The sequence below is a fragment of the Helianthus annuus genome, chromosome 10 (assembly GCF_002127325.2).
Source record: "Helianthus annuus cultivar XRQ/B chromosome 10, HanXRQr2.0-SUNRISE, whole genome shotgun sequence".
NCBI classification, from domain to species: domain Eukaryota; kingdom Viridiplantae; phylum Streptophyta; class Magnoliopsida; order Asterales; family Asteraceae; genus Helianthus; species Helianthus annuus.
Window position 1 is genome coordinate 111,980,927 of NC_035442.2, and position 18,164 is coordinate 111,999,090.

Genomic DNA, 18,164 nt, shown 5'->3' on the forward strand with positions numbered 1-18,164 from the left:
CCGTATACTATGGGTAAAAATGGTTTATTCTCTTTAATCTATTAGAACGATCCTTGTTTTGAGAACCCTGATTCTGATTCAATAAATAATATCTAATTGAGAAGCACTAAAACGATTGCGGTTTGTCCAATTCCAGACCAGTAATGTAAGGAGAAGCGTTGAGATAACAGACATCCATTGAATACATCTTTCAAACTTTCAAAATTCAAATCAAACTAACACAAAGTATCTCGATATGGTTGGTGTAAAAGCTCACATTTTACTACGTTGACCATGTTTTTTGACAAATCATCTGCTTCCTGAATCTGAATCTGAAAGTTAACTAGACCCTTCAAGTTGTCATTCATAACAACTAAGCGTCTGGAGAAGAGTATGTTGATATAGGAGAGTTGATTCAAATTTCCAAGCATTTTATCATGTGTTGTAATTTTAATGAAGCAATGAAGATTGAATATGCAAACCGCATCCGTTTTGTATACGGAAACAGTGGCTATGGGAAATATAAACCCGACACGTCTTCTATGATGATTCGAAACATTCCGAATAACTAGCAGAAGAACCCGACACGTCTTCTGCTAGTTACTCTTTTCTTTGATTTCAACAAATCTTTCAAGACTATTCACCTCTTTCAACCTACCAAATCTATTAGAACGAGGCAACTTTCCTTATCACCCGAACCGGTGATTTCTTATCCATACTATTCTTCATTGCCATATTCCCCACTCACAAGTTGTTGATCTTTGGGTGGTGATTTACTCCCGAACAAACCATGCCCACCTTGATCAGAATAGATAAGCGTATCACTCGATCCACTTACATTCGAATAACGCTCAGAATCCACAATGCTTATGGCCAGTTTCTTTCCTTCAATCTTGGCAAAATCAATGCCTGCTTGTTTTATTATTTTCGTCTACATGTGTTTTGAAACAGTACGTTTTGTATCCCTGCCTGCTTGAATTGCAGAAAGCAAAGGATAACGAAGATGAACATTGTATTTATCACGAAAGTACTGAACAACCGAGATAACAGCTCCGGTATTTATCACCAACTCATCTTTAGTAGTGTTTGTTTGAGAACCTGATTCAGATACACAACGGTCTCTTTGCTTCATCCACTAGAACTATTTGTGTATGCATTCTTTTGGTAGTTAACAACGCTAATTAGAAAAAAATCTGTAAAATTAATCATATCGATTGCTATAACAGGATGGATGTGACACACACAGATAGATAAGCTGTCACAGTTGTCAAGACTGTTTGTCGGGTTTCCAATGCTCACACAGGGTGATAAACAACGCTGATACGAACACATGTGTTTCGAAATAGGCTTTGTTCTTGGTTTAATGAAGTTACACGTAACATCTAGTTATATTCAGATTTAAACAATGCACGCCTCAACTGAGATAACGGACACCCATCAAGCTCAAAAAGAAAACTTGTGTTTCCCATAGTCACAAAAGATTGCGGTTTGTATTTCGCATAGCCACCGTTTCCGTAGTAAAAAACGGTTACGGTTTGTATTTCGCATAGCCACTATTTCCGTAGTAAAAAACGGTTGCGGTTTGCACATTCAATCTTCAATACTTCATTAAAATACCACTAGTAGAAGAATCCAACACGTCTTCATGTTACGGAGAATGTTCTAGAAATTGAAGGAAAAGGAAAAGATTTGTTGAAATCGAATTTGACAACTATGACAGCTTATTAAAAGTAGCAATCACCTCCAATCATTTCCTGGTCAAATCACACAATATAAAGTTTAAAGTTATCGTGTGTCGCGTTCTTCTGCTAGTTATTCGGAATCGATAAATAACCAACACGAAGATCTCTGCGATCGCTAAGGTTTCCATCAACGGACTGATCGGTGACGTTACTCTACCTGTGCTCCGATTTAAGCGGCGTGTTCCGATCAACGTTTATCGACATTGTTAAAGTTGATGAAGAATTTAGAAACCCTAGAATGATTGTGTTTTTACTGGAAAAAACGTGATACTTGAAAAAACACCATTATATACGGCCCGTATAAATGTGGTAACATCAAAAACCTCCCAAAATAAAGCCATTGAGCCGTATACGTTTTACAAATCGTATACCGATGTATACGGCTCGTATAACTATATACGGGCCGTATATAATAAAATCAAAAAAACATTCTCTGCGCGTTTTCCTATTAAAAGACATTTTATATGGGCCGTATAATTGTATACGGTCCGTATACACTAGGAGATGTGAAAATAAGATATAGGGGGTGTGGGAACAAGGAGGCCTTTCATAAATTTATATATTTAAATTTCAAGATAACGTTTTATCCCGCCAGGCGCCAGCACACACCTTCCGAAAGCTCTCTTCCGGCACCTTAACGGCCACCGTCACCGATGCCATACATTTCTCATCTACAGTTGCTATCCACTGATCATTTTTATACCTAACGCGGTACCTTCTTACACTCACATTCGTATTCATATATATCTATCTTCGATTATAAACTAGGTCTTTATTTACCACAAACAATTATTCAAAATTATCTTCTTACAGATATGTTTATTTAGGGATTTATGTTTATATGTTAATGTATAGTAGCCAATTTTGTCAAACTTGAAGAATATCTGATAATCAGATTTAACATCTGTTGTGAAAATTGCTTCTAGTAATTTCATGTTTATATAATTATATTTTAACTTATAACATGTGTAATATAACAAAGAACAAACTATTTCAGGCAGATTGTTTGATTAAATGTTTTAAATTTGAACCAGACTACAAGTTGTAACCCTAATTTGGTCTGTTCAGAAGTCAAAATCTGTGCTTGCTGTTCCTGTGATCTTTTGATGTTTCGTATTGGTATCGTATGTAATCGGCTATAGTAGTTAGCGTTATTAGTGGTGGATGAACATATCGATGAGTGACGTAGAACAAACACTTGTGAGGTAAGAAAGGTAACCCTAGTTTTTTTTGGTTCTTTAATTTAGGATTAAAAGTTTAATGTTTGTTATATCGTGTGGATGATATTCGGCAGAGGCAACGGTGGTGGAGATGCTAACAAGTCAATGAGAAGTAACTGGTGTCAACATGCTAAATCACTTGATAATCTTTTGAGCCGAGACAGAATATCGAAATGTAACTTTCTTTTCTCTTTGACACCGCAAAAACAACCGGTTGCAGAAGAAATGGCTTCCACTGCAAGGTAAGCAAGCATCTGTTTTAAGAAAGAAGTTGAATTTAAATAACGAGTGCTGTTTGAGAAACTTTGAATTCGGATAACATGATTCTTTGTCTATGTAGATTATTTATTTTTCTTAGCATTTAATTGCTCTGTAATCTATATGTCTAGGAAGCTTTGTATAGTTTCTTTGTGTGGTTATATATGTTTGAGATGCCACCTTTCTCTTCTTTTCTCCAGATTATTCACTTGTAAATTTCAGAATGTTAAAACGACACATGGTCCACAAGTCGACAAGGTAACACATTAGTTGTTGATCTTCTACTCTTTCAAAAACAGTCGTTATTCAGTGTTTATAATATATATTCTTATAAAATAGAACTTTCTAAATATTTAAGCTTTTGACAGGCTTGGCAAGCTCTTTCCAGTCTCAAGGTGTCTTCTAGAAGTTATACAAGTCCCGGTAAAAGCCGACCAGTGGCAAAAGATGGGGATACAGCCTCTTTTCAAGATTTTGAACCAGCTACTCAACAATGCTCTTCTGACGCGAATAAAAGTCATACAGGATCTACTCTGGCAGACCAAAATTTGGATGATACTGATATTAAATATAGTAATCATGGGCTTGTGATTGAACCATTAGCAACAGTTCCCACTTCTGTTGCTAAAGCTGGAAGGGCTGATACTAAGAATGCCTGTGGAAGTGACATTAATGCTGTAAGTATGCAAATAAATATAAACCTTGAGGTTTGAACTCCATGTTATCAATAATCAGTGTTGTAAGAATCGCTAGGTGCTAGTTGGCCGGTGGGGTACTGACTAGCGATTAATTAGGATTAATAGGGATTGATCAGTCAGGATTAATCGGATTGGGATTTTATATGTAATTTTCAGTTTTATATGTATATACACACCATAGTTGTTAATTGCGACCATAGCGATCGCTATAGCGCGCCTTATGGCGAATCGACCAAGTGTCGCTAAGCTGTTCATGGCGACTTTAGCGTTTTTTTTTTTTACTTTCTCACCTGTCGTCTGGGCTTGGCTTTAATACAAAAAAAAAATTAAAAATAAAGGTAAGGTTGCTGCAAAAACTGGCCCACGCGGGCCTGGGGTTTTCGGAGCTGCATTCGTGCGGGCATGCACGAGTTCAATTAAATTTCAATTCAGAAACTCATTATCAAAAATTTTCAAAAATCTTTTTCTAGTGTAATCGCTAGAAAATTTTCAAAAAAACATGTAAAATAACATATATACAAAGGTATTTTGATGTAATATACATATAAAAATTTTCAAAAATCTTTTTCTAGTGTAATCGCTATTTATAAAATAGCCGTCGCTATTCGCTACGTAGCCTAGCCATGCCTTGTCGCTATTTGTCGCTATTCGCTATCGACAACTATGATATATATATATATATATATATATATATATATATATATATTCTCAAGTAGACATGTTTTAACACCTTCTTCGGCCCATATTTTCAAGTAGATAGGATTAATTGCCGGAATCTACAGGTTTTGGTCACGAATCTGGCTGGAATTGCTAGCCTGCTACCGATTTTTGGCATGTTGACCACTTACTGGTTAATTGGCCGATTAGATAAAAATTACCCGGTGAACCTCCGACTAGCAATTAATCAGCGACGAATTGGAGGCTAGTCGGGATTTTTACAACCATAGTTATCATGTAATAATATTTCTGTAATAATTTTAGTTAATTTCAAATTGCAGAATCATCTTGATGTGGATCAAATGATTACTGACAGCTTCCAATCAATTTCACTTTGCACACCACGACCATCGATCTCAAAGATTCCACCTTTCACCCCAGCTGCAAGTAATACTATTACAGCATGTGACGATAAAAGTTTACCCGAAGAGCTATGCGTGGAGTGTAGTCATGGTTTCAAGGCACGTAATCTGAAATTTATTTAAACAAATCTCGGATTATTATATGGAAGGTTCTAGAACTAACTTCTGAATTCGTTTCAGCTTGGAGTTTGCCCAGAAGCTGCAAACGATTTGAAAATTATGAAGGATATGCTCATTTCGATATCAAACGATCTCCTTGACGATGATGGCGAATTACGTTCAGATCAAATAGAAAAACTTCGTCAAGATAGGCGGCAATTGAATAAGCAAATCAAACTTCTTGAGAAATATGTTACGCTAGATAATGAAGACTGCAAATCAAGCTTTTCTGCATATACGGTTACAACCGCTAGACCTTTACAGTATGTAACTCCATTTTCTGCAAGGATTGATCCGGTTAGACTTGATGATCAGTTTTGCACGTACACCAAGACTGACGAGAATAATAATAAGTGGGGCACGTTAGCGTTACCATGTTCCTCAGTGGGTAACTTTGGTGATTTCTCAACTCCCGTTGAGAGAAATTATGTCCGAAAGTATGTTGAAGTTAATTATATTGAAGGTTCAGATGATGTGAAATGGAGCAACAGAGATTTTCCATGGACCAAAAAGTTGGAGGTTTGTAACATTTTCATTGTTTCGGCTTTTAGCGTAGGTCTGAATTTATTGGTATTATAGGTGGAAATTTCGACGCAGTTACTGTTGGCCAGGTCACTTCAAGGGTCAAATGGGTAAATTAGAGAAAAAGATACGAGAAAAGGAAACAGGTCGTTAAAAGTTTCCTAAAATGTTTTTGACACATGCATTGTTTAGCGAAAATTTAAATTTTCGGGCAAGAAATTGTTTCAGACTTTCGGGTCAACTTGACCCTACCTGCATTAACTTACATGTTTTGACCAGATGCCCAACTTGTCTGACTCACCTGTTTTGCAACCTCTAGTGTTCTTGACAATGGTCTAATAATTGTTGTTAATAATAGCGTTCATAGCGAGCGCTACAGCGAATAGCGTAGCGAAGCGCTCATTCATCGCTCTCTGATTTTGGCACCTCCGTAGCGAGTAAATAGCGGGATTTCAGTTTTTTTTTTTTTTTTTTTTTGTACTGGTTTTAATATAAATAGAGATGAAATATACGTATACAACAGCTGGATTTTAGGTTTTTTTGTTAAATATACATATAGAAACACCGTATTTGGATATAATATACATATAAAAAAAATTCTAAAATTATCTTCTAGTGTATCGCTAAACATAAATTAGTGCCCGCTAATTTCATCGCTATCGCTACGTAGCATATAGGTTGCTTGTCGCTATCGTCTGCTATTCACCATTAACAACTATGGGTATAATGCTTCTGATTTCAGGCTAACAACAAGAAAGTGTTTGGGAATCATTCCTTCCGTCCCAACCAAAGAGAGGTGATTAATGCCACGATGAGTAGAAATGATGTATTTGTCTTGATGCCAACTGGTGGTGGAAAGAGCCTCACATATCAGGTACCATATACCTTTCTGTCGATTTTGGATGCTTGTATGGATACATACACTGTTTGGTTGACCGGAATTTAAACTGGAAAGGACAGGGTAATGAATTAACGCAATAAGCAAGGTGATGGATTGGATATTTACATTCCAGTATCATGTTTGGTTGACCTATAGGAATGGAATGAGTTTTTATATGAATTTTTTTATATATGAAGACAATTGATAGTTTTATCTATACTGTATACACTGTTTAATTAAAGCCTACAAGTTATTTGATTGTTTTAGTAAAATGCCATTTTCATCCCTGAGGTTTGGCCCGTTTTGCGAATTTCGTCCAAAGGTTTGCTTTTCCGCATCTGAATGCAAAAGTTTGAATGCCATTTTCATCCGGCTCGTTAACTCCATTCTTTTTTCTCCATTAAGTCAGGGGTATTTCCGTCTTTTTTGCTAACTTAAAGGGCACTTCAGTGTTTGTTTAGGGGGTATTCGGTCTTTTTACATAAAATGAAAAAGACTGAATTGCCCTATAAGTTAGCAAAAAAGACGGAAATACCCTTGACTTAACGGATAAAAATGGATGGAGTTAACGGGCTGGATGAAAATGACATTCAAACCTTTTGGATCCAGATGCGGAAAAACAAACATTTGGACGAAAGTCGCAAAACTGGCTAAACCTCAGGGATGAAAATGGCATTTTACTCTTTTTTTAATACAAATACTACATAACACAAGCTTATTAGAACCCAGATTAAGATATAATAAGAAGGTTTATTTCTCTCATTTTCGGGAATTAATAGAAAAATATTATAGTTAAGTCTTGAAATAATAAAATGTGGTTTTGCACCACTTTCTTGCAGCTACCCTCTCTAATTTCTCCAGGTGTGACAATTGTAATCTCACCTCTTGTTTCTCTTATCCAAGATCAAATAATGCATTTATTACAGGTATGTATCGTTATTTGCTTCCTATTTGACATTTTCATATTCATCTGCATTTGGTACCTTATACTGAATTTTCGAATTTGAATATACTATAGGCAAACATATCTGCCGCTTACTTAAGTGCAAATATGGAATGGACTGAGCAACAAGACGTTCTCAGAGAGCTATGCTCAGGGCATTGTCGTTACAAACTGTTATACGTCACCCCTGAAAAAATAGCAAAGTAAGTGCTTATCAATATTCCGAATTTCTGATATTTAAGATTGATCACATGCATGTTGCCAACTTTTTAATGCTCTAATATTGTGAATACAGAAGCGATGCTTTGTTACGTCAATTGGAAAACTTACATGCACGAGAATTACTAGATAGAATTGTCATTGATGAAGCTCATTGTGTTAGTCAATGGGGACATGATTTCAGACCAGATTACCAGGTATTTATTAGACTATATTATTATGAGCCCGTGGGCCCATAATAATATGGGCCCACAGGCTCAGTTAGGTTTCTAGGGTTACTCGTAATCTCTATATAATGTAACTTAATTGAGCCCGTGGGCCCATAATAATATAGTCTAATAGTATTTAAGTATTTTTGGATTTAAACTTGGTTATATCTTTTGAGTTTTTTTGGCTATTAAATAAAGGTGGTTTGTAACTTTGTATAGAGTCTTGGTATATTGAAGCAAAAGTTTCCAAACATACCCGTGTTGGCATTAACTGCTACCGCCACAGCCAGTGTCAAAGAAGATGTTGTGCAGGCTCTCGGTCTGGTTGACTGTATTATTTTCCGACAAAGTTTCAACCGCCCAAATTTAAGGTATGAGTTGACCTTGAATACAATGGGCTTTTTATAGCGTTGACGGTTGACCTTCTAAACATGCCACTATAACAGGTATTCAGTTATCCCCAAGACAAAAAAATGTGTGGATGATATTGACAAGTTCATAAAGGATAATCATAACGATGAATGCGGAATCATTTATTGTCTTTCAAAGAAGGATTGTGAAAAAGTCTCTGAAACGTTGCAGGTTCATTCTTGATTCTTCTATTTATATGTCGTTCACTTGTTCTCTTAATTAATAGTTAGAATGTTGAATTTACTTTTGGATGAATATATAATGTTTGTCAGGAATATGGGCACAAAGCTGCGTTTTACCATGGCAGTATGGACCCTGATAAACGTGCAGCAGTTCAAAAGATGTGGAGTAAAGATGAGATCAATATAATATGTGCAACTGTGGCTTTTGGCATGGGTATGATGATCGACTCTTTTGGTTGCTTACTATGCAATTAATATCAGTGATATATCGGTTATCGCTCCCCATGTAAAATTTGGTGTCAAATATCAGTCTGAATATCGGTACTGATATTATCGGCGATATTTGACCGATATATCACCGATTTTCTCGATATCAGTACCTTTCTTCTTAGTTCTACCATTCGTCTTTCTTCTTATTGTTGCTATTAGTGTTTTAAGTCTTAACTGTTAATTGTTAGTGTTAAATGGTTGTGTTTTAAGTCTTAATCAGTTCCTACATGCTACAATTGTTAGTGTTTCGCAAGTTGCAAAAGGTTAAACTGTTGATGGGAGGAGAGTATACTGAATTGCTAGTGTTAAATTGCTATATATATAAATTCTGCATGATATTAAAAATACCGATATCCCGCTGCGATAACTCATATCTCAAATATCGGTCCTTGACTGATATTCGATTTTTTACCGCATTAACTGCTTAGGTTGCTTATTAGATGATTAATATATGTAATAAAACATTTTTTTGTCAGGTATTAATAAACCCGATGTTCGGTTTGTCATTCATCATTCTCTTCCTAAATCCATTGAAGGATACCACCAGGTATATGCTGTGATTAGATTGCCACTTCTTGATTCACAATAATTGACGGTATTTTTTCATGAAATAGGAATGTGGACGTGCAGGTAGAGACGGACAACGTTCTTCTTGCGTCTTGTATTATAGTTATAGTGATTACGTAAGTCACTAATCACATCGTTAATTTAGTGATATCTTTTACTTCGGTTTACAATTTATGTTAGTAAGGCTTGCAAATTGCTGTTTTTGAAGATTCGGGTCAAGCACATGCTTAGTCATGGACTTCTGGAGCAAAACTATAACGCAAGTTCCGGAAGGGTACTGGAAACTAATACCGAGAACCTTTTGCGCATGGTACTTCCGATACTATTGTTTAAAACTTTGATATTAGCAGGTTGGTATTAAATAATTAATATTATAATTTATAAACTTAAACCACTTTTGTTTTCTTAATTCCTTCAGGTCAATTACTGTGAGAATGATGTTGACTGTCGACGTTTTCTACAACTTATTCATTTTGGAGAAAAGTTTGATTCTTTCAATTGCAAGAAAACTTGTGATAATTGTTCCAAGGCCCAAAACCTCGTAGACAAGGATGTTACCGAGATAGCAAAGCATTTGGTTATGATCAAATATAATATATTTTCTATTAATATGTCATAATGATTGTTTGCTGAGTTATTTTGTTATTTTGCAGGTTGAATTAGTGAAATCTGTTGAACAACAATTCTCTGCGTCTCATATCTTGGAAGTCTACAGAGGCTCCTTAAGCCAAAATGTAATATTTTTGTGTATTTCTTTTTGTGATGTGCGAATTTGACCACTTGACAAACATTGAAATGCAGGTCAAAAAGTATGAACACCATACCTTAAGTTTGCATGGAGCTGGAAAAAGTGTCGCAAAGGGAGAAGCGTTGCGTGTCCTACACCATCTTGTTGTTGAGGAGATTCTTATCGAGGTCGTTAAAAGAAGTGATTATTATGGAAACGTGTCATCGATCCTAAAAGTGAGGTTTTCAATACTTTATCCTAAATGTTGTAAAAGTTTTATTTTTTATAAACATGTTAAAAAAGAAGTAAAATGCCATTTCGTCCCAGTGGTTTGGCCAGTTTTGCGACTTTCGTCCAAAGGTTTGTTTTTCCGCATCTGGATCCAAAAGGTTTGAAATCTTGCCATTTTCATCCGACTCGTTAACCCCATCCATTTTCTCAGTTAAGTCAGGGATATTTTCTTCTTCTTTGTTAAATTAAAGGGCAATTCGATCTTTTTCAATTAAGGACTCGTTTGTACATTATGCTAAACGCTTGGACATAAAGTAAAAAAAGACCAAATTGCCCTTTAATTTAACAAAAAAGACGAAAATACCCCTGACTTAACGGATAAAAATTGATGGAGTTAACGTGCCGGATGAAAATGGCAAGATTTCAAACCTTTTGGATCCAGATGCGAAAAACAAACCTTTGGATGAAAGTCACGAAACTGGCCAAACCTCAGGGACGAAAGCATTTTACTCAAAAAGAAAATTCCCCTTAACAAAGTTATCATCTTTGTTTTGGCAGTAAGGTTAGAATGAATCTTCTTATGTTTCATATTTTTTGTCACATTTACTAATTGACGGTTTCTGTTTTTTTCTTTATTGTTATTTAGGTTAATGAAAAGAAGGCCTCTAATTTACTAGCAGGCATGCAGACCATAACTTTAAGGTACTTCATGTATCTTTTCATACATACATTTTTTTTTTGTGTGTCATGTTTTTAGGATAAGTTAACATCTAACTGCAAGCCTGCATATGTTTCTTGTAGGTTTCCTTGTGCTGTTAAAGCATCTAAATCTAGTAGAAATGACATAGCTACTCCAGCAAAGGGGTTAACGTCATCAAAACAAAGCCCTCCCCGCGTAGTAGATACTCCTCAAACTCAACCAGAAGTAGACTTGGTCCATATCTGAATTAACCCATGTTTAATCGTTTGTAACTAACGTGTCAAGATTTGCACTTCTAATTGTTTTTATTTTCATTTATGTAGGAACTTTATGCCAAATTATTCTCTGCACTGAAGATGCTTCGAACTCTACTTCTTAAGGAAGCAGGGGAAGGGGTCATGGCATACCACATCTTTGGGTGAGTTCTATTATTATTTTTATTATTAAAAATTGCATCTTTTTTTTATGTAAAAAATGAGGACCGAAGTTTGAATCATGTGAGCAAAATTACTTTTATGCCATTCTTTTATAGTACCATACTTTTAAAATTTTATGCCAATGTTGAGGGTGCCATATATCTCGGATAAGTTAAGGACGAGGAGATCGAGATGGTTTTCAGCATGTGAAGAGGAGGCCGACGAGGCCTCATTTGGGCCCTAGGCGCAAGGCACAAAAAGAGCGCTAGCCTGAAACAAATAAAACAACTACTTGAATCGCCTGCCTCTCGAGTCTCGTAGTACGAAGAAGAAAGGAATCATGTGTTATTATATATAGAGAGTGGAATTATTGACATAGTGCCGATTATTATAGGGTAAAAGCAATCAATTGGTTGTTGATAAGATAAAAAGAAATATTAAAGAAAATCAAAAACAAAAATAAGGTAAGGCTTTATTAGATAAAGCCCATCTAATTGAATCGCATGTGCCTGAAACAAAGCGATTGCCTGGAAGGGCTTTTGTACAAAACACACCATCTGGATCTCCTTGGTCACCACTAGGCGTTTTATTGGGGTTGCGCCTAGGCACGTGCTCAAAGGGCCCTTGTCGCTTGACAACGGAGCCGATGACGACTCTAGTAAGACCCGTGGAAAGCTCAAGAGCAGAGGCAGACCCAAACTAACATGCGATGAGTGGATTAAGCAGGATTTGCTGGACTTGCACCTCTTCGAGGACATGGTCAAGGATAAGAGTTTTTTGGAGACATCGTACTAGGGTCATGGACTTTTGGGCGAGTGTATAGGTCTGTCTAAGATGTGTCATGGGGCGTTAGCTTTTCATATATTCTTATTTGGCTTAGACTTAGCCTTGCTTTAGTGTTGTTTGGGTGTATACCCCTTTGAGGGGAGTGTATAGTTACTTGCATAGGGGTACTGCTTTTTCTTTCTTGTCTATTTGCTCTTTTACCTATAGTTTACTCATATCACTGTATGTTAGCAGTCGTTTACTACCATCATTATTAGTACGTTTGTATGTTTGTTACTTTTATGGCAATTTTGAATCATCTGAGCAAAATTATATTTGATGATAAAGAAACAGTCCTCACAAGCTGTTTTGTTTTAATGCGTTAGGAATGCTACTTTGCAACATATCAGCAAAAGGATCCCGAGAACAAAAGAAGAACTTCTTGAGATTAATGGCATTGGCAAGTAAGTAGTCCTCACATGGTCCCAAAAATGAGTATGATGTGGCAAAATGGGCTGGTTTGGCGGGTTTGCTAACGGGTCGGGTTAGGATGGACCATACCACAACTATTTTGAATCAAACAAAGTGGCAGCATGGCTTGAAGGGTTATTTTTAGATTATATATCATGATAATTAATTTATACATAATTTGGAAATATTATTTCCAAGTTGACAGGTAATCAAATATGATTAGCTCATAAGTTGATGTATATCAATTATGTGTTGGAAATTTGAAACAGGGCGAAAGTAAGCAAGTATGGGGATAAAGTACTGGAAACCATTGAGACTACCCTCAATGAATACTATAGTTCAAATGGGAATCCGAAGGACGTTTTTGATTTCGTAGCAAGCCCGGCTAGTTCAGAGAAGTCGGTATCGAAGGGACCCCACACTACAACTGCTCGTCGTGTTCGTTATCTTGTTGACCATGATGATGGTGATGCTTAGGACATTCATCAGCATGATGGATGAAGAGTGCAACCTTTTTGTTAACATTAACATTATAATTGTTATAAGAAGTTTATGTAGTTTATTTATGAAGCAAAAGTTTATTTGATTTACGCTTTGTAGGTGACAACTCTAGTTCTAGGTGCAAAAATAGGCAAGTAAATACATGCCAAAATAGGTCCGAGTCATAAGGGTAGTGTAACACGCCAACATTGATTTAGGGTAGGGTAACATGCATTGAATACGATTATAAAAGCTACATTGATTGATTGAATTACATTTGTGAGGCCTTTTTACATTTTTAGCCTTGTAGAGTTGTAGGTAAGCATTCAAACTTTAACTTGTTTAGAGATGTATTTAAATCTAATGAAGTTAAGGGTAGGGTAACACGCTAATATTGTCAAAATGGGTTGTGGTACTAATTAGTAATGTATTGAATACAATTATAAAAGCTACTTTATTTAAATTTATAGAGTAAGATTATCGTATAAATGAGTTTTGACATAAAAATTGATTTAACATGAGAAGTGAAAGAGGTTTTTTTTTTTATTTTTTCCATCTTATTAAACATTTTAGTCCTAAAAAAACGTGTACACTAGTAGAGTGATTATAATTACTCTACTAGTGTAAAATCACTATATATATATATATATATAGTGGAGGGTTCAAATGAGAAGAAACTTTTTGTAAGAATAAAAAAGAACAAACTTCAACCAATAAGAATGCTTTATTTTACTTAATTTAATTTTTGTATTTAATATGGGTGTAAGGGTATATTGGTAAATTAGATATATCATTAATTGTTAGTCTTCTTTTTTAATAGCTAACTACATTAAATTTGTAACTTATTTTCAAAAAAAAATATATCTTTTCAAAGAAGAAAAAAATTAATTTAAGGTGTAGGGTAAATTACAAGGTGTGTAGGATGAATTACGAGGTGTAGGATAAATTTCAATAAGTGTAGGATAAATTTAAAAAACGTGTAGGATAAATTTTGATGTATCTAAGCAAAAAATTTAGTGTGGAGGATGATAATCTTTATGACTAATTAATTAGTCAAAAAGAATAATAAATGAGATGAGAGAAAACTATTTAATGTTTTACAATTGTACCATTTGTTCTTTTTCTTCTCAATTTAATTTTCTTCTCAAATGAACCTCCCCCTATATATATATATATATATATATATATATATAGGATTAAGATCTTGTGAGAAGCACCAGGCTCATTGAGAAATACATAGGGTTAGGATCGTATGCGAAACACTAGGCTAATTAAGAATCTAGAGAAACATTTTAGACCATACATTTTCCCTAAGGTTTTCATAATATACACATATGTATATAGTTAAGCTTAAACTATACCTATGTGTATATTGCGAAAAGCTTAGGGAAAATATATGGTCTAGAATATTTTACATTTTGCAATTAAATATTATACTTAAGTAGATGAAAAAAAGTAAAAAAAAAAGAGTTTCCTTCACTTCTCATATGTTAAGGTCATTTTATATGTTAAGACCTATTTGTATTGATCTTTACACTAAATTTATAGAGGAATTGGCCTGTAATAATCCCAACTAGAGGTTATTGGCCATTGACAGTCCCACCTTTGAATATTCCTACCACCAGTCCGACCTTTCACCTATTTTTCCTACACCGGTCCCCCTGTTAAAAAAACTTAACGTAGTTAAGCATTTTTCCACATTACAAACATATTTTTTAGGGTTTTTGATTAGAACGACGATACAAGTCCATTGATGTAAAACTTACCTCAAAATAGTGCTCCAAATGACTTGATTTTGTTAATTGGAATTTTAAACACCCGAATTGAAGCGTCGTTTTCATCGTTTTGAGCACCGTTTTGAGGTAACTTTTACATCAATGGACTCGTATCGTCGTTCTGAAAAAAAAACCATAAAAAAACTGTTTGTAATTTAGAAAAAAAACATAACTTCGTTAAGTTTTTTTAACTGTGGATCAGTGTAGGAAAAATAGGTGAAATGTGGGACTGGTGGGGGGGAGATTTAAAGGTGAGACTGTCAATGGTCAATGACCTCTAGTTAGAATTGTTACAGACCAATTCCCCAAATTTATATACTATTAGTTAGCAACATTTTTGTGCAATAAGGGGGTTATACCTCATGCTTTGGGGTTTTTAAAAGGGGTGATTTTATTTAAACTCAACTTTCAAGTGATTTGATATTAATAAATACATATTTGTGTTTTTCTTTTATAATTTTCGATATATAACGTTTATTAAAAACCGAATATGATTTTACGATACACTTATTTGTATCTACGCTTTGATGTAAATTTTATAAAAAAACGGAACATAAAATTTTATAACGACTTATAAAACGTTAAATTTGATACGTCTCCGTTCTTTATAAAATTTACATCAAAACGTAGATAAAAATAAGCATATCGCAAAACCATATTCGTTTTTTTAATAAAACATTATATATCCGAAGTTATAAAAGGAAAACACAAAAAAATGATCTTTTTACTTTTAACCAAAAGCTTTTCATGTTTTGTAATTTTAACCCTTCAAAATTTGTTTTTTTAATTTCAACCCAAAAGTTTTGTTTATTTGCAATCTAATCTCACAACCTTTTGACTTCCAACTTTAGTCCCCTACACTTTTCATCTTTTATAAACTTTGGTTTTACGTTTCGTTCTAAATTTGGAGAGTTAACATTACGCAACGTGCATGTGTGATTCAACATTTTTACGTTTTGTTCAAAATTTTGCGAACTAACACGGCACAACGTACATGTGTGGTTCAATTTTTTTACGTCTATTTTTCCTGTAGATTCGACGCAACGCGCAAGTCCTAGATCGACTCAGTGTTGGTGGTCGTTGGCAGTGGTGTGACATTGATGCTACTTACATTTAACTATTAAAATCGTTTGATTTAGGACGCCAAAAGCACTTTGTGATGTTTTTTCAGGTTTGTAGGTAAGCATTCAAAATTTAACTTGTTAGAGATGATTTTACACCTGTTGAATTTGATTTTTAAGCAAAAACGCAACATCTACTTTTAAGTATCATCGTGTTCAAAAATTGATAAAACCGACATAATTGTCCAAACCGTCCCAAATCGGAAGGGTTGTACAATTCATTCACATGTTACGGTTAGAACAACCGGGTTGTAGATTGTTTGCTTGCCTTTGGGGTTTGTTGCTTGTCCTTGACCCCATTAGAGAGGAAAAAAAAAAAAAAACCTTTAGTTGCTTGGGGATTAAAAAACACTTTTTTAGGATAATTCAACGATGGCAAAACACGCTAATTTCAAATGTTGTGACAAGTAATTCAAACTTAGAACTAATTGCCAAGCCACCCACTTTTGACTAGATAAAAAGTCAGCATCTAACCTATACACATTACGGTGCTCGTGGCCCATGACGGAGACTTTACCCAATTACTCAATTTTGTAACTCCTAATGTTAAAATTAATATTCACATGTGGGTTTTTATTTTGATAATTATAATTTAGTTGTGTTATTTTAGGTCACGCATAGTCTATCTCCAACACAATGGTATAAAAACACAGACACTATTTTGCAAAATAATTTATATATGTTAATGTTTAATCTGGTCAGTTGATACGTCAGATTTTCATTCATATTTAGTAGTAACTACTCTGATGAGGGTTGTTGTGAACATTACACATCGGTGTCGAAACCATGGCCTACTGGTTAATAACTTGGACCCATAGTATGTAAATAGACATCGTACATGATGTTAATCCCTTAGTCCATGCATGTCTCGACACTATAAATACCCTTTCCTAATCCTCGTATAAAGAAGGGCGGTAGAGGAAAATAATTTGAAAGTATGGATTAACGTCCACCAACGTGACAAAGTTTGAATTATTAAAATCCAATTCCCCAAATAAAAATACTCATCAGGATAGGGGCGGATATAGCATGTAACTAGGGGCAGCCCGTGCTACCCCCAACTTTATTGGCGAAGTGCAAAATTAGTGCAATTTTTTATTTTCTACGCCATTTTATGTATCATATACCCCCATGAGTAAATATTGTGATACCCTTAGGTTCAAATTTTTTTTAGGATATTCCTAACTTTTTCTTCTAAGTTCTTCAATGCATTAGGATCTGCACGTAAAGTAATATTAAAAATAAAAACAATGTGATGTTATATTTATAATATATTCACTAGTAAAAATTCCCGCGCGCGTTGCGGCGCGGATACGTAGAAGAATTCTAAGTTGAATGTAAACTAATTTGAGTTCATAATGCCGACGTTCGTGATCCTTGTAAATATCAAGCGGATGAGTTATCGTTTGCCTTATATGCGACGATCCACACGCTTTCAAAGACATTGAAAAAACGTGTTACAGTAACAATAATTATATGAAAATGATTATTTTTGGCATGCAAACTAAACTTAAAAAATGGTTCATAGTTAAAGTGTCGTAGACTCGTAGGTTATAGTAAATAAACAAATAAAAGGTTATAGTAAAATACAAAAGAAGGATTGATTTGGTAAATGTCACCGTCATTTGTCTTTCATATATAGATAAATATAGATAATATGTTAAATATAACGAAATAGATGGAACTTTTTAATGGTGAAAAGGAGAAAAACAAAAAAGCAAATTGTGATGCAAAAGAGCATGTGATGAAAACATAAATATAGATAATATGTTAAATATAACTATAGCTATATAATATATCTCGATTATATGTATTTTGAAAACAGAAAATCAAATAAATAACTCTTAACACCCTTATTAAATAACGAGGTAATATAATGACAACTAAATAAGAACCTATGGCTATAGGCACCAAACAAACTACTATACTAAACTACTTTTCAATATTAAAATGTCTGGCATATATATCACTCTTCACTGTTTAAGTAATGTATGAATGTGTTACCCACACATTTGGCATGGCATACAGCATACTCTAGTAGTCTTAACTCTACACAATAGAGGTTGACAAAGGTTATTACACCATAACATCACCCTTCTTGTTCCTTTCTTCTTTCATGCGATTAACATCCAACAGATAC

At 34.6% G+C, this 18,164-nt stretch overlaps 1 protein-coding gene across 3 annotated transcripts; it reads left to right on the forward strand.

The window, feature by feature from the left end:
- The first annotated feature begins 2,288 nt into the window (after positions 1–2,288).
- Positions 2,289–13,238, forward strand: LOC110885369 (ATP-dependent DNA helicase Q-like 4A). 3 transcript variants are annotated; one of them, XM_022133050.2, is made up of 25 exons: positions 2,289–2,432; positions 2,756–2,926; positions 3,016–3,183; positions 3,400–3,457; positions 3,568–3,876; positions 4,896–5,075; positions 5,157–5,654; positions 6,400–6,531; positions 7,377–7,463; positions 7,556–7,683; positions 7,776–7,896; positions 8,128–8,279; positions 8,355–8,490; positions 8,592–8,715; positions 9,248–9,318; positions 9,386–9,454; positions 9,547–9,648; positions 9,757–9,915; positions 9,992–10,072; positions 10,140–10,301; positions 10,943–10,998; positions 11,098–11,230; positions 11,320–11,414; positions 12,564–12,641; positions 12,918–13,238. In XM_022133050.2, exons 2-25 carry the CDS (start codon positions 2,886–2,888, stop codon positions 13,123–13,125), a joined length of 3,348 nt encoding a protein of 1,115 aa, XP_021988742.1. In that variant the 5' UTR covers positions 2,289–2,432; positions 2,756–2,885; the 3' UTR covers positions 13,126–13,238. The 3 variants fall into 3 exon arrangements, with proteins under 3 accessions (XP_021988742.1, XP_021988743.1, XP_021988744.1); XM_022133051.2 differs by having other exon boundaries at positions 2,790–2,926; XM_022133052.2 differs by lacking the exon at positions 2,756–2,926 and having other exon boundaries at positions 2,292–2,432.
- The last annotated feature ends 4,926 nt before the right edge of the window (positions 13,239–18,164 follow it).